The following is a 15547-nucleotide window of genomic DNA, read 5'->3' as shown; positions in this document are numbered from 1 at the left end:
TGTAGTTTACCCTGATAAATCTACATATTGCTGTTCTTGGAAGAAAACCTTGTATCTCCATTTTTGAGGTTTTTCAGGTTTTGATATCATTTCAAAACACCCGTTACCCTTTAGTTCAAGATGGATGGGGGGGGGTTGTCTGGTTCCATTGTCTTACATCAAAAGTAGTTTTTTTTTCCTTCTGGAGATGCAATGTTTTCTTATGACAACAGAGATATGAGTTTTTTTGTATCACTGCACTGTATTAAATCAAATGTCTGCCACTGTCTGACATGACAAATGATGCAGAACCAGTGTATATAAGTCAAAGATTATACATAATAGGCCTTCTTATTAATAAGATTGCTCTACAGTTGTGATTCAGTTGTTCAAACTGCTGTTCACGCAGTAATATCTAATAAGTCATTCCAAAAGGTCCCAGTAGACCACATCGATTTTGAAATTTTTTCATGTCAAGGAACCTGTTTTTCATCTTCCATAGTTTGTTACTTATTGCACATAACTCAAGCTAATTTTTCTGCCGCTATTTTTTTTTTTTTTTTTTTTTGCCAAATAACACTGAAATAGAACCCTATCTCACTAAAGCTGTGACAGGAGAATGTGGCTGGAAAGAATATTTTGGGTTAAACTGGGTGCCACTCTTCTTGTTGTCAAGGTATGTGGTGTTAATGTGAAACCAGATATTCATTTGAGCATGAAACAGGTGATACAGAATTTCCAATGACTGTCTATATGGACATTTTAAAAAGCCTCTGTATTCAGCCAACAGCATCCTGTTTTCAGAAATTGAACACTGGTGAAGGACTAGAGCGGTGTCTCTCAACCCTGGTCCTGAAGGCCCACTGCCCTGCACACTGTAGTATTTTCTCAGCTCCCAACACACCTGATCAAACTAATCATTTCCTTAACAGCCTATTATTGAGTTAAAGTGGGGGGCTTAAAGAAGGAAAAATAAAAAGTGCAGGGCAGTGGGCCTTCGGCACGAGGGTTGAGAATGACTTGGAACTTGTAGGATGACTAACAGAAACGGTACAGCCAGAGACCAGCTAACTAACTATACATCTAGAAGATGGACCAACAAGGAGTAACTAATAGAGTATACACTGCATGTGTAATGTGTGTGGAAGTGTAGAGATAGATAGATAGATAAGATAGATCTACACACACACACTGTGTGCACAATTATTAGGCAAGTCTTATTTTTGAGGATTGTTTTTATTAATGACCAACTGCAGTGCTCTCGGTTAATCCAAAATGTTAATAAACCTCAAACATGAATGTTTAAGAAAGTAAAAGTGAGGTTTTGGCTTTCTTAAGTGAATATCTATATGTGCACAATTATTGGGCAATGATTATTGTGCAGTATTATTACTCAGCTAAATGAAAAAGAAAACATTTTCCCATCTCACTTTATTTTCATCTGTTCATGTGAGAATTATAAACAAACAACTCAAAACTTTCATGACAGACGATCAACTTTTTGTGCAGCAGCAACCACAGCCTCCCAGACCCTGTTCAGAGAGGGGTACTGTTTTCCTTCACTGTAAATCTCCCATTTAAGAATTGCCCACAAGTTCTCAATTGGCTTCAGGTCAGGTGAGGAAGGGGGCCACGTCATAAGTTTTTCATCTTTAATGTCTTTACTGGCGAACCATGCAGAGGAGTACTTGGATGCCCATCCATCTGGTCCGTCAAGGGTCACTCTCATTTCATCAGTCCATAAAACCTTTGAAAGATCTGTCTTCAGATTCTTCTTGGACCAGTCTAGACACTTCAGCTTATGTGTCTTGTTCAGTGGTGGTCAGGTTTCAGCCTTCCTTACCTTGGCCATGTCTCTGAGCGCTGAACATCTTGTACTTCTTGATACTCCAGTTTTGGAATATGACAGAACTGGAAGATAATGGGTTCCTGGTAGCTTCACGCTTGATTCTTCTCAAATCTTTGGCAGTTAATTTGCGTCTTTTTTTCTCAGCACGTTTCTTGCGACCCTGTTGACTATTTGCAACAAAACGTTTAATGGTTCTGTGATCACGCCCCAATATCTTAGCAATTTCTGCATCAGCAGAATTTCTGCATGCAGAGTTCTGCATCCCTCTGAGAGACTTTTGGTAATTTTTAACTTTTCAGAGTCAGTTAAATCTCTTTTTTTGGCCCATTTTGCCTAAAGAACAAAGCTGCCTTATACTTATGCACACCTTGATATAGGGTGTGGACCTCCTTAGGCCACACCCTCCCTCATTACACAGATACACATCACCTGCTATGCTTAAATCCATTAAGCGTTCAAGTTTATCCAGCTTGGAGTTAGAAAATATGCCTAAAAATGACAATAATAATTGTGCACACAGTGTATACATTATATTCCACTCTCAAATCCACAGGTGTTTCTGTTAATTCCTTCCGCTGTGAGACGGCAACTCTGAGCTGTGATTTTGAAAGGATGTGTAGCTGTCAAGATGCCTCACTGAGGAAATGAAACGGACAAAAAAAGAGTAAATACAGAAGCTGCTGGTGGTCTCAGAACAAAGAGTCCAGACCTCAACACCACGAACGGTGTTTCGAATTACTTGGATGATGAGAAGGTGAAAATGCAATCAACTTCCAAGACTGAACTTTGGAGGTGTGGAAAAATATCCCTGCAGATTTTTCTTTGAAAGCCTGAAAGCAAGTTACCTGAAAAGCATGGAAGCTGTGATGGCAAAGTGTGGACAGGATAAAGGCTAAGAAACCTGATATACAGGCCTATGTAGAATAATTTGTACTTGGCCTTTTTGAGAGGAAGTCGAATAAACAAAGGGTTAAATAACTGGGTTATCTGAGGGTTAAATAACTGGGTTATCTGAGGGTTAAATAACTGGGTTATCTGAGGGTTAAATAACTGGGTTATTTAACCTAACCCAGCTAAGCTAACTAGCTCTTCACACACTGCAGCAAACTCTGGTGTGCGGCCTCCAAATGCGAGTTTCTCTTCGACCAACGCGGCTCAGCGTTTCCCTCTGTAACTGAGTGCTCTGGACTTGCTCTGAGGCCGTGTGGAGCTTTAAGGGCACCTTCGGGGCCATGCTGTTGTTTTCAGGCGCGCTGCACTGATGAACTTGGTGCTAGAGAAGCTAACACTTTCCTCAAGTTGAAAATGCTAACAGGTTTGCGTCTTAGTGTTCGGCCTCTAGTCCAATATAAGCCAAATTCCTGATATTACTGAACTATATGGAAATGTTACTTACAGAACTGGTAAAACAGAAAGGGGGGGGGAGAAAGGGGGGGTGGGTGTAAAACAGTTATAAACGCACGTTAAAGGGGAACTCCGTCGCATTTTCAGAGTTTCTGCATGTAAACAGTCTTTCAGAGTGGCTTGTGTGAAATGAGATGAGCTGTGCTGACGGGAACCAAAGTCCATTTCTAAAGTTACTGACTCGCGTGAACTGGTTCTGAACACGGTCTGGGGTCGAGACGACGGTTTTCAAACGGTTTGGGCTCTAAACCTTTTTTTTAGCACGTTCACCGCGGAGTGATACATACAGGACGTTGCGAGGCAACATAGTCCCCGAAGAAAACTTTTTTTTTCCAGATTTTCCCCTATTTTATCATCATCAGCAGCAGCAGCAGCTTGACATATAAAAACTCAGAAGGCTTTCGGGTTCACTGGTGGTTTTGTGTAGTAAACAAAATGTCTGTATCTGTGTGGTAGACGCGGTGTTCCTACTGCCGCTCTGTACAAAGAGCACTCTCACGCCAAGCCTCTGTTTACATTCCCGCGCCTGGGCTCCGCGGGGCTGCCGGCGAGCGGCGGCGCTCTCCTTTAACACTGAAAGGGGGGAGAAGTGCGCTTAAAAGCGAGCGTGTGAACCAAAACGTTACAGTTCAGCTTTAGACTGAACGAAAAAGACGAAGCTGACCTCTGCCACTTCTTCTAAGTTCCCCCCCGTTCCACCTTAAATAGTGCAGCGACCACTTCCTCGCGCCTAAATCTTAACTGCTGCACTATTTAAGGTGGAACTGGGAAATTCGGACAGGAAGCCAGCTTTAGCCTCGTATGGAAGAAAAAAAAAGTCTTCACGAAGTTGTGCTATTTGTGTCCGGGCGCTGGTCAGTCGTGCCTTCTTCGCACATGCTCCTACTTACGTTCCTCTTTCTGCATGAAAAGCGCACCCAACCGGATGCGTGGTTTGGTTTTAACTCAACTGCAGAGAGAGAGAGAGAGAGACCCGGAAAAAGCCATCCATGTCAGAGCCATCATGCGCTAAACTCTCCTCCCTGCGTCAAAACGCTTCCTTCAGTCCTCTTCGCCATGGTGAGCGCCTTCCACGCGTTGTGAGGAGCAGAAGTAGGACCTAAGACCCCCAGAAGCCAGGACATCGTCGGTGAGTGGGACTTGGCGCTGTTTTTGGCACCGATAACGCGCGCGGGCGCACGCTAGGTGTGGCAGATGTGTTTGTGGGCTGCTAGTGGTTCAGGGGAAACTTCCTCCCCTCCTGAAAGCCCTTTTCCCCTCATATTCACCATCCTTGCTTCTGACGTAAACCTTATCCACCTCCTCGTTTGCGGTAAGTGAGCGGAGAGGCTGCTGATGCGAGTTCACACCCTTCAGCGCTCCCTGCTCTGTGGCGCGAACTGCGGAGCGACGAGAAGACCTGCTTCATGGAGATGAGCCTGCACGAGCCCGTCCACAGCCACGCTCTGGTCACTGGAGCGGGGTTTTCACTGCCCACCTAACTCACGCTCTTAAAAACGGTGGTTCTTCAAGGGTTCTTTAGTAAAGACACTGTAGAACCATGCACGCCCAAAGAACCATTAGCAAGCTTAAATGTTCTTTACATGGTTAAATGGTTTTTCAGATTGATGTGGTTCTGCATTGTTTTTTTTAAAAAAGGTGTTTTTTCAAGGGTTCTTTAGTAAAGACAATGGTTCTATATAGAACCATGCACACCCAAAGAACCATTTGCATGCTTAAATGTTCTTTACATGGTGAAATGTTTCTTCAGATTGATGAAGAATGTGTTGTGTATGGTTCTACACTCTTAAAGGTGGTTCTTCAAGGGTTCTGTAGGAAAGACAATGGTTTTGTATAGAAACATAAACACTCAAAGAACCATTTGCATGGTATAATGGTTCTTCAGGTCAATGGAGAATGAGTTGTATGTGGCCCTATATAGAACCTTTTAGAAAATGGTTCTAGACAGTACCAAAAAGGGTTGTTCTGTTGTTACAAGCTTGACATCAAATTTTCAAAAGGTTGTACATATACAACACGTTCTCTATAGTTCATGGTTGCTTAAACCGCCGTGTTTACTAAAGAACCCTTGAAGAACCATCTTTATTAGTAGTGCTGGGGGGAATTCTACTGAAGCGAGGAGCAGTTCAAAGTCGACTTTTTAAGCCATTAAAGGGTTCAATTCTACAGATTGTTATAAAATGTCTGCTTAATTCGTCATTCAGATGGAAACAAAGTCATTCTGAGCGGTTTGATGTGAAATGGTTCTTTGTAGAGAAGCTTACAGTAAAGACTTTCCTCACAGCGGTTCTGATAGGAACCAGGAATCACGAAGTCTGCAGAAAAATAGCCATTTAATGTGCTAACCAAAGCCACCAGTGAGCCAACTGGTAAAATAGTGGTAAATCTGAAAAAATAGGTTTGCATTGGGTTCTGTTTGTCCTCTGAATGCTCTGCACGTACATCTCTGCCATGAATGGCCAAAAACTTATCTCGGAACCATCGCAAAACAAAGTCTCAGGTGTCAGGCAGTGTATTCATAACCACCTCTTGTAATAACTTTCTTTCATGTCGCGTCACCTCCAGTGTGAACAACTCCGACTCAGTAAGTTTCTCTAGAACGGAGCATTGCACACCAAACCACTCTAAATGACTTTGTTTACATTTTAAACATGTAGTGATTCATACATTTTGGTGGAATTACCCTTTAATTAGTGTTGTGTACTGCAGGTAAGTGGTGTAGGCTGTTGAGCGGTTGTGGTTCATAACCTCTCTCTGCTCTTGGTAGTTCTAGGACATGCCTTATCTGGACAGACAGAACCGCATCTGTGGATTCTTGGATATCGAGGAAAATGAGAACAGTTCAAAGTTTTACAGGCGCTACTTCATCTTGGACACCTTGCGCAACTCTCTCTTGTGGTACATGGACAATCCACAGGTAATTCTAACAGCATATTAGAGCAGAAAGAGTTTATTGGAGCACTAATACGTGACACGTTGACATATGACGTTAATATAACATATTGTTTTGCATAACTTTGCATTCTTCTTGAGAATAGAATCTGCCAGAAGGAGCGGGCTTTGTTGGAAGTTTGCGGCTGAGTTATATTTCAAAGGTAAAGCTTTTAAAATAATTATTACGGTCAGTTAGCAAAATTATGTTTTTAATAGTTTCTTTGAAGAAGAATTCCCACCATACTGCACTAAGGCTACTCTAAAGGCCAGTGGTATAACGCTATGTTCATTCATGAGTTTATGAGGTCAGGAGTGTATGACAAGACATTTTGGATGCAAACCTGCAGAAGTCTCCAAAAAACTGCTTACATGATAACAATCTGAAACAGCCACCACCTTAGAAATACAGGGTGTCCCAAAAAATTGCCCTCATTTGAGATGTGAATATCTGCGTCACTACGTGTCAGAGGCAAACGGAATGAAATGGGCGTCATGTTGAACAATACAAGATTTATTTCTCCAAATCCGAACAAGAAATTCAGAGGGATGTAGATTTTATAGCCGATTTCACAGCTTCACAAATGTTCAATATGCACACCGCCTGTGATACGACACACGTCAAGTCGGTAGTCCAGCTCTTGCTAAACACGCTGTAGCATGTCTGAAGCAATCTGCTTTCCAGGTGGTGCATTTTTATTGAGTTTTCTTGAAAATGCACGCTGCACACTCTTGTTTAACTGTGTTCGAGCATATTCTAACATTCTAGCATTTCTAGTGCCATTCTTCAACCTGGAAGAAAAAACATTAAAAATTAAACTCGGTTGGTTTTTTGTTGAAATTTGAGATCATTTGGGTCAACAGTTGCATCTCCCAACATGTGATTCTCGAGAAACTGCATATTTTTAACTAAATCATGTTCAGATCATTTATTTGCTGAGTATTCACTTGGAGTCTTTCAGTCTTACTCCTAAATGGATTGAGAACTTTGCTGAGGTCAAAACTCATCTGATAACACTCAGTACTGGATACAGTGTAATAATTTCTTTCTTTCTTTCTTTCTTTCTTTCTTTCTTTCTTTATCCTCTTTCTTTCTTTCTTTATCCTCTTTCTTTCTTTCTTCATCCTCTTTCTTTCTTTCTTCATCCTCTTTCTTTCTTCATCCTTTCTTTCTTTCTTTCTTTCTTTCTCCTCTCTTTCTTTCTTTATCCTCTTTCTTTCTTTCTTCATCCTCTTTCTTTCTTTCTTTCTTTCTTTCTTCATCCTCTTTCTTTCTTTCTTCATCCTCTTTCTTTCTTTCTTTCTTTCTTTCTTCATCCTCTTTCTTTCTTCATCCTCTTTCTTTCTTTCTTTCTTTCTTTCTTTCTTTTTTCTTCATCCTCTTTCTTTTTCACTCTTTCTTTGTTTACAGGTCAACGAAGTTTCGGTGAAGCAAAAACCCAAGACTGAATTCTGCTTTGGTGAGTCTTATTTGTGCTGGGTTGTCCTTAAACCTTTAAATCTGAAGAGACTGTGTGTGTGTGTGTCCACATTTTAGTCACTCACTCTAAACCTGAATAATTTACATATTAATTTCATAATAGTGACTAAATAATACACCTTAAAGGTGTATTCCACTTTTCTGCATAATTTAGTGTTTTGATGTGAAATGATTCATTGTAGAACAGAGTTTTCTTTACAGTGGCACTGATAGGAACCAGGGTTCACAATATCCACAACACAAATATAGCCGTATTAGTTACTGTACAAAACCACCAGTGAAGCTGCACATATCTTCTGAGTTTTTTATAAGTATATGTAATGTTGATACTGAAAGAAGAGTAGTAAATTTGATAAAGTTTTCTTCGAGGACTTATTTGCCGTTTAACGCCCTGCATGTACCTTTCTGCCGTGAATGGATTGACAAAATGTGAAGATTAGATTAGCTTTTAGTATTAAACATCTGATTCCTATTGCCACCACTGTGAACAATTCTGACTCAGTAAGTTTCTTTGGAATGAAGCATTTCTCATCCAACCACTTAATGGGGATATGTTTGAGGTTAAACCGTTATGACGTAATGACACACAATGGCTTTATATGCAGTGATAAATGCTTTGTCACGACGGTACTTCCTCCAAGCCAATGATGCCGTGGACTTAAAAGAGTGGGTCATCGCCCTCAATAAGGCCACCAAAATCACAGTACGTTAACAATACTTACAATACTTTTTGCTGTTTTTTTCGATAGGTACTGATGCAACAGGGTTCCTCCATTAGACCCCTTAACAGGCCATGGGCCCACCGGCAGGCCCAAAGTTTTATTACACAATTCTATAACTTAACTTAACTAACTAGCTTAACTAGTGTGCATTGAAGTCCCTGTAGTTACTGAGTGATGAGCCTTAGTATGTAATAAGCCTGGGATTTTAAGGGTTAATAGTCAAACAGATGCTCTTTGTGTGATGCCCTATAGTAGTTGTCATGGACCTGCAGACAGTGAGGGGGGAGGGATGATGAAATCTTTCTTTGGACGTGAAGACAGATGGACTGTTATTAGTTTAGGAGTTTATTGTTCGGGAGCTCATCATCAGAGAGGTTTGTTGAAAGCAGCAGTAGCTGAAATTTCAGCCATAGCTTTGGAGAATGCTGATGTGCCAATGTGCTGGTTTATTTTGTGACCATTGTTCTTGTGCACAAGACCTGAAAGTTGGTGCTCTAAGCACCACACTGTTCTCTCAGGGAATCTTTGCATGCGCCTCTAATGCTTTTTTCTGGTTTAATGTTGAAATTATTGGCATGGTTTTCTCTTAGGCTGTCATGGTTCCTTGATTTAAGCATGATTACTCAATTAAAATGTTATTAAAGTTTAGATTCTCCAGCAGTATGTATTGATGCTTGATGACAGTGCAGTTAAACTGTCTTACTGGGCTCTCTTACAGTAAGAAATCATTTCTATGCAGTTTTTGCCACAGACAGACAGACAGATAAAGTTTGTAAAGGATTCCCTGATTCTCTTTCTCTGGTGAAATGTTTTGGAGCCTTCAGAGAGCTGTGTATGTTTTGCTACTGTACAGTGTAAAACACTGAATACTCAATTTTAAAGATCACTTGGTTACTCGATCACATACAGTTCTGTGCAAAAGAGACTTCATTTATTTGATTTCCAGTTAAAACATCCATTAAGTACAAGTTATTCATATTTCAGGAGACATTTCTGAGGAAATTAGATGTAAGATAATCTATGTGCCGAAGGAGGTGGAAAGTCAACCATGCAGGACTTGGTAGACCACAAAACCTGTCCCCATGAGATAAACAGCACTTAATGCTTTCATATTGAAGAGAGGGGAGAAAATTAAGCTCCACTCTTGCTTCAGATCTGAAAAAAGGCCAGACTTCAAACGTCTGAGACTGAACTTTGTTGATAATCTACAATTAAGTGTTCTGAAAAGCTATAATAAGGCAAAGGGTGGACACACTAAATACTGAAAAAACTGATATTATATTTAGTCGTTGGGACTTTTTTTTTTTTTTTACCTGATGCTAAGAAATTAACTGGTACTTTGTGGTCATTTCAACTGGAAATTAACTAAATGAGATCTTCCCTGACATTTGCAGAGCACTAGTCAGTAGTGACAGCCATAATTAGCATTGATTAGCCTCTGATTCGCATTAATAGGTGATTTTTCCATGTTCAGGTTCCCAAAATATCACCCGTTACTCAGAGCACAGATGCTGCCACCATAACAAGCCAAACTCAGTCAACCTCTCGACAGGCCTACAAAACCGAGATCGTGGGAGGCGTGGTTGTGCACACACCGGTCCAACAGGTTCTCTTATCGTTTTTGTGTTTTATTAGGTTTCAGAGGGCATTGTGCACTGTGTGTCTGAGGGACAATGCAAACCATGTGTGTATTTGTTTTCTAGAATGAAGCAGATGATGTCTTTACTAATGACCCAAGCTCGCATGTAACTCTGAGAAGGTGCCAGAGTTTACGTCCCAACACCGTGAGATCGGGCTACTGCGTCAAACAAGGCAATGTGGTATGGCGTGTGATATCTGATGTTTATGATCCTGCACTGAGAGCCACTGCTTTTGTTCATGACTTTCACTGATCCTTTCAGAGAAAAAGCTGGAAGAGAAGATTTTTCATTTTAGATGACCAGGCCGTGAGCTACTATAAAAATGAAACGGTGAGATGCAGTAGTAATTTTTCCTGCCTGTAAAACTGCCAGGGCTGAAATGGACACTGACCGTGTCATTTTCTGATTGCAGGATAAGGAGCCATTACGCAGTATTCGTCTGAGGGACATAAATAAAGTTCATGAGTGCCTTGTAAAATCAGGGTAAGACAAGATGTAGACAGACCACGACATACATTGTCATGTCTGGGACCCTCTGTGTAGGTGCTTTGACCCTCTAAAATCTCCTCTAGTTTGATAGTGGTTACCAAGGAATTCATAATAGTTAATAATGTGGGTAATGATCCCTACGATAAACAACTGAATAACAGCAACCACTTGCACTAACATCCTGAGTGAATTTTGGCCTTCCATTACTTAAATGAGCTGTATAAAATCTTCAGGGAAATATAAAAGATGAAAGTGAAAGAAATCTATAAATGTAGTCCCTGCATTTACATTTCAGCACTTACATTTTGACAGTTGCAAAATTTAAATGTGTATTTATAGCTTTGAATTCGTCCATTAAAAATTTAATGTGAAATGTTTTAAGCAACTGGTCACTAGGCCTTAAACCTAGAGTTGGAGGTTTTGTTTGTTTGTTTACTTATTTACTTGAGAGTGATGTGGCTAAACTTACAAGAAGTTTATAAGTTTGTAATTAATGGACTAAATCTGGTTGTATAAATAAAAAAACAGTATTAGAAAAGACATTTATCGTTCTGTTTTGTGCCAGGTGTTCTATCCATGTTTAGCTTGTTTAGATAGATGTACAGACTTAACATACAGTTGTATGCAAAATGTTTTTTTTCTTCACTTATTAAGTGAAAATAAGTAAACACACATCCTCAATCGGGAACAAACTTAAATGTGACATTTTCTTTCCATTACAGTGTGCGGTTTATATTATATTCTGAGTTTCTATTCTGAGAACATATGTAATAAAATAAATGTGCCATAAAATTTAAGCATGCCACATTTTATGTTTCTTCCAATATGTTAAATTCATCAAAAAATCAGTAAATGTTCAAATGTGTGCACTGAAATGTGTCATCTGTAGAGGATGTGTTCATTTATTTTCAGTTTAACAAAATCAACAAAATATCATTTGAACCTTTGCACACAACTGTAGTGTACCTTTAAATTCTAAATATATTATGTACAGTAGCTGATTTAATTTCTACAGTGCTTCCTATTTAATACAATGTAGTGCACTGGGGTTGTGCTGTAGTAGAGTGAAATGATTCAGTAAGGATTTGTTTAAAGAGTATTTTTTTCCTGGCTCATTTACTGTTTTCTTACACAACTGTTGCATTTTTAGGGACCTGCTCTCACGTGACAACCTTTTTGAGATCATCACGAATACAAGAACGTTCTACATTCAGGTACATTTAATTGTAATTTTTCATTTTAAATGAGGATTTGGATTAATCTGGTGTGTGTTTGGGCACGAGTGATCAGCACCTGTGTGTATTTTAAGTGTAGTTGTTTTTGAATGATCGCTTTTTAAATGCTCCATTGATCAAGCAAGATGTAAACAGCACCTGCTTTTACACCATTCAGCAACTCGTAGGGGCTGTGAAGCATTTTGTAAATGCGTGTTGCTCTATAAATGAAATCTTAAAATCATTGAGATATTTTATCATTAAAGAAATTCTTCACACAACATACCGATGTTGGAAATGAACGAAACCTTGCAGGAGCCTTTAGATGTGATTAATTTGCATAATGGCATCTAGTCTGTTACCAGGTTTCATTCACTGTAAATTTAATGAGCATTTTTGTGTGGAGTAAAAAAAATGGATGTATGTTTTCTGGGGGTTTTGTGATGAACACAGAGCTGCAGCAGATTGTTTGTTTCTTTGGGAAATAGTTGAACTGTAACTTCAGAGAGCCATGTCCACTTTTTGATTGATATTTTTCCCCATAAACAGGCAGATACACCTGAAGAAATGAACGGCTGGATTAAAGATATTGCATCAAAAATTCAAGACTTTAGAGGACCATCAAAGGTAAAGTGTGCACATGTATATAAATGTGCAAATAGGGGTGTAAAGTGCACAGTGATGCACTCTACTGAAGGTTTTAAACTGCCTTGATCTTTGATTCGAGATCTTGATCTCGAATTTTGAATTATATTACAACTAGTGGTTGGTGGTGTAGCGGTGGTGTAGTTGGTGGTGTTCGTTTGGTATATGGATTTAAATTTTTCCTCAGGTATTTTTGGAGTTTTGTCATAACTGCTATACCGAATGGCCTTGAGGTCAGGGAACTGGCCTTGTGACTGGAAGGTCGTCAGTTCGATCCCCAGATCCGACAATACATAACCGCAGTGTCCTTAAGCAAGACACCTAACCCCCAACTGCTTCCCGGGTGCTGTGGATAAGGCTGCCCACCGCTCTGGGCAAGTGTATTCACTGCCCACTAGTGTGTGTGTGGTGTATCACTTCACAGATGAGTTAAATGCGGAGGTGAAATTTCCCCATTGTGGGACTAATAAGGGAAAGAAAGAAAAAGAAAGAAATAACGCTCCAGATAATCCCAGATAATGATGTACAAGCAGTGCAAGCCACGCTAATGTTAGCTCGGTTAGCTGCATAGGAAAATGAAAACGTAGAAGATCCTCGATCTCATCCTGCGGTGTAGTCCTGCATCTGAGGCTACTTTGTTTTTGAGACAGTGGCCACTCTTTGAGGGTTTGCCTTAGGCTAACATGGACTCCTGCGCAATTTCCACACTTCTGTGCCTAGTCAGAAGAAAGGCTGCTTGACTCGGTCAACGAGGCCACAGTCATGACTTTATGTGATTAGCAAGCCGTGTACCAGATGAAATGGCACTCACTCACACTGTGTGATGTGGTGATGTTAGCCGTGCATATTTTCCTGTAAAGTGTTTGAGATTGATAAAGTGCTATTAGATGCTCACCTTTTGAGAAACATGCTTCAGTCAGAAGTAGCTCATTTGAAAGCTTTTTTAAATGAAGAAACATCAAACCGGTATTGGCTTAATGTTTCAATATCGGTATCTTTAAAAAAGTGGTATCTGGTTTCTATAATTATAATTACAAGAATATTCAAGGGAGGATGAAGTACAATACTTTTGTCTATATATCATCTATATTTCTTGTTTAACTTGAGTAAAAGTACAAAAGTACTTGCTGGTGAACATACTTTTACTTTTGATATTTAAGTATGTTCAGTTAAAATATTATTTTTAATAAACAGTTCTAGTAAGGAGAACTTGTGTGTCCTGAGTTGTCTGTGAATACTTTTTCAAGACACTCGCAATCATAATATTCATTTGCTCATGGAGGGGGACCAACCCACAGCCCATGTTAAAGCATTCTTCCACACGTTGCATGTAATTACACAATTCCACCATAGAGATCTCCAAATACCCCAAACTTACATGGTGTAGCTCTAAAAGAAGTTGTTCATTCAAATTTTACAAGATTTATAGTGACTCAAAAGTACTTTTACTTTTGATACTTTAGAACATTTACAAGCAAGCACTTTTTTGTTCTTTGACTAATAGTAAATAATGTATGAAATTATAAATGAATTATTGTGAGATGTACAGCACTGATCGCACCAAATTCAGGACACTTTCTCTCTTCATTTTTGTCCTGCAGAGTTACCGTTTCAGTGGGCCTGCTGTCTCAGGACAGGGAAAACCCCCTCTTGTAAAATCCTGCTCCACCGCACAGTCATGGCAACCCTGGACCCCGGTCCCGAAGCACGAGACGCAGTTGATGGACGAAGGCCAGAGAGAGAGTGCGTTTTCCTCCCTGCCCTCTCTCTCACACACAGGCGAGAGCCTGCAGTCACAAGTACGCCAGAGGCACCACTCCCAGCCACAGCCAGCCAAGGACACAGACTATCCCCTGGACCTACATATTCGTACCACTGATGTCTAAAAGTTTCCTCTGCTGTTGCTGCTCTCCAGCGTATTTGTTCTGCTACCTAATTTTAACCATTTAATTGTGCTTTATTTTCAAATGAAGGGCTAGAGATTGTGTACAGCCTGCAACCGCTTCTAGAAATAAGAAAAAAAGTGTGAAGGAGAAATGTGACGAAGGCTGCATAGCTTTGAGCAACTGGGTCCAGCCGTTGTTCAGATTAACTGAATACTCTCATTGATGAGGCTGTACAGGTGAATGATTTTATGAAAGGTGCTGGAAGTCGGACCCATTTGTGTTATATGGTAGAAAAAATAATAAAAGCCCAGTAACTACGACTGGGGCCTGCTGCAAGGTTTTATTTTATATATGTGTGAAATTGCAGTTTTGCATACGACTGACCACGCATTTGACTTTTCTCCATGACTTAAAGGGGAATGCCACCCATTTTTCAGAAGTCAGTGAAAAGTTGAGGTGTAAACAACGTCGTTCAGAGTAGTTAGATGTTAGATATGAAATGGTACATTGTAGAGAAATGGTACTGAACCTACAGGTGTCTTCTGAGTTTATGTATGTAATGCTGATAATAGTAAAGTATTGATAAATCTAAACATATTTGTAGGCACTATTTTGCCTTACAATGCCCAGCATCTGCCTGCAAAGTCTTATCTCAAGACTACTGTTCAACAGTGTCTCAGGCATGGCATAACTGTTTTATGTAACTGCTTTCTGTGAGTTAGCTTTTGGCATTAAGCCAAACCCTGGACATCTGGCTCTTACAACCACCACTGTGAACAATTCCTATTTGGTACGTTTTTCCAGAATGACATTCCGCACCAAACCACTCGGAGCGGCTTTGTTTACATATTAATCGTTTAATAGAAATGTTGAAAATAGGGTGGAATTCCCTTCTAACCCTTATGGCGTATACTTGAAAGTATTATATGGATAGTACAAACTGTTGAACCCTGCTGAAAAAAACTCATTGAAACCATTAAGAGTTCCTGGTGGTGTCCAGTAGTCACCAATGTGTTTTGTGTTTGCCTGATCGGTTGATATGACAGTATAGATGATCCTAATAGTTACCTAAAAGAGGTGTTCTAGGATTGAGACCAGACCTAAAGGTCTATCATGGTACCCATTAAGCCAATTCCCATTGGAAAGCAAAACCAGGTTTGAACCCTGATGGTTGTCATTGTGTTTTTTTCAGCAGGGAAGTGTGTTTATGGTTTACTGTACTTTTAAATGTGCATAATTGTTGCTGCGGCTAAATGTTTTAAATAAAATATGACTTGGCGAAGCTATCGACGTGGCGAGGCTTTGTTC

The 15547-nt window shown here is 39.9% G+C and overlaps 1 protein-coding gene across 2 annotated transcripts; it reads left to right on the top strand.

Moving 5' to 3' along the window:
- Nucleotides 1-2597: 2597 nt before the first annotated feature.
- On the top strand, nt 2598-15521 carry si:ch211-204d2.4 (uncharacterized protein LOC100003662 homolog). Of its 2 annotated transcripts, none has more exons than XM_017687424.2 (12): nt 2598-2620; nt 6000-6149; nt 6271-6327; nt 7575-7623; nt 8249-8346; nt 9840-9971; nt 10069-10185; nt 10267-10335; nt 10418-10488; nt 11645-11708; nt 12258-12335; nt 13955-15521. In XM_017687424.2, exons 2-12 carry the CDS (start codon nt 6009-6011, stop codon nt 14237-14239), a joined length of 1161 nt encoding a protein of 386 aa, XP_017542913.1. In that variant the 5' UTR covers nt 2598-2620; nt 6000-6008; the 3' UTR covers nt 14240-15521. The 2 variants fall into 2 exon arrangements, with proteins under 2 accessions (XP_017542913.1, XP_017542912.1); XM_017687423.2 differs by lacking the exon at nt 2598-2620 and adding an exon at nt 3779-4361.
- Nucleotides 15522-15547: the final 26 nt, after the last annotated feature.

This window comes from Pygocentrus nattereri, chromosome 28, assembly GCF_015220715.1.
Source record: "Pygocentrus nattereri isolate fPygNat1 chromosome 28, fPygNat1.pri, whole genome shotgun sequence".
Classification (NCBI taxonomy): domain Eukaryota; kingdom Metazoa; phylum Chordata; class Actinopteri; order Characiformes; family Serrasalmidae; genus Pygocentrus; species Pygocentrus nattereri.
This window is presented reverse-complemented; position numbering and strand designations above follow the sequence as displayed.

What these genes read in the sequence shown, in the direction of transcription:
- si:ch211-204d2.4 (XM_017687424.2), top strand. Translation starts at nt 6,009, where the DNA reads ATGCCTTATCTGGACAGACAGAACCGCATCTGTGGATTCTTGGATATC. An exon ending in GCGTCAAACAAGGCAATGTG is followed by an intron (nt 10,186 to 10,266) that starts GTATGGCGTGTG and finishes TGATCCTTTCAG; the next exon opens with AGAAAAAGCTGGAAGAGAAG. An exon ending in ACTTTAGAGGACCATCAAAG is followed by an intron (nt 12,336 to 13,954) that starts GTAAAGTGTGCA and finishes TTTGTCCTGCAG; the next exon opens with AGTTACCGTTTCAGTGGGCC.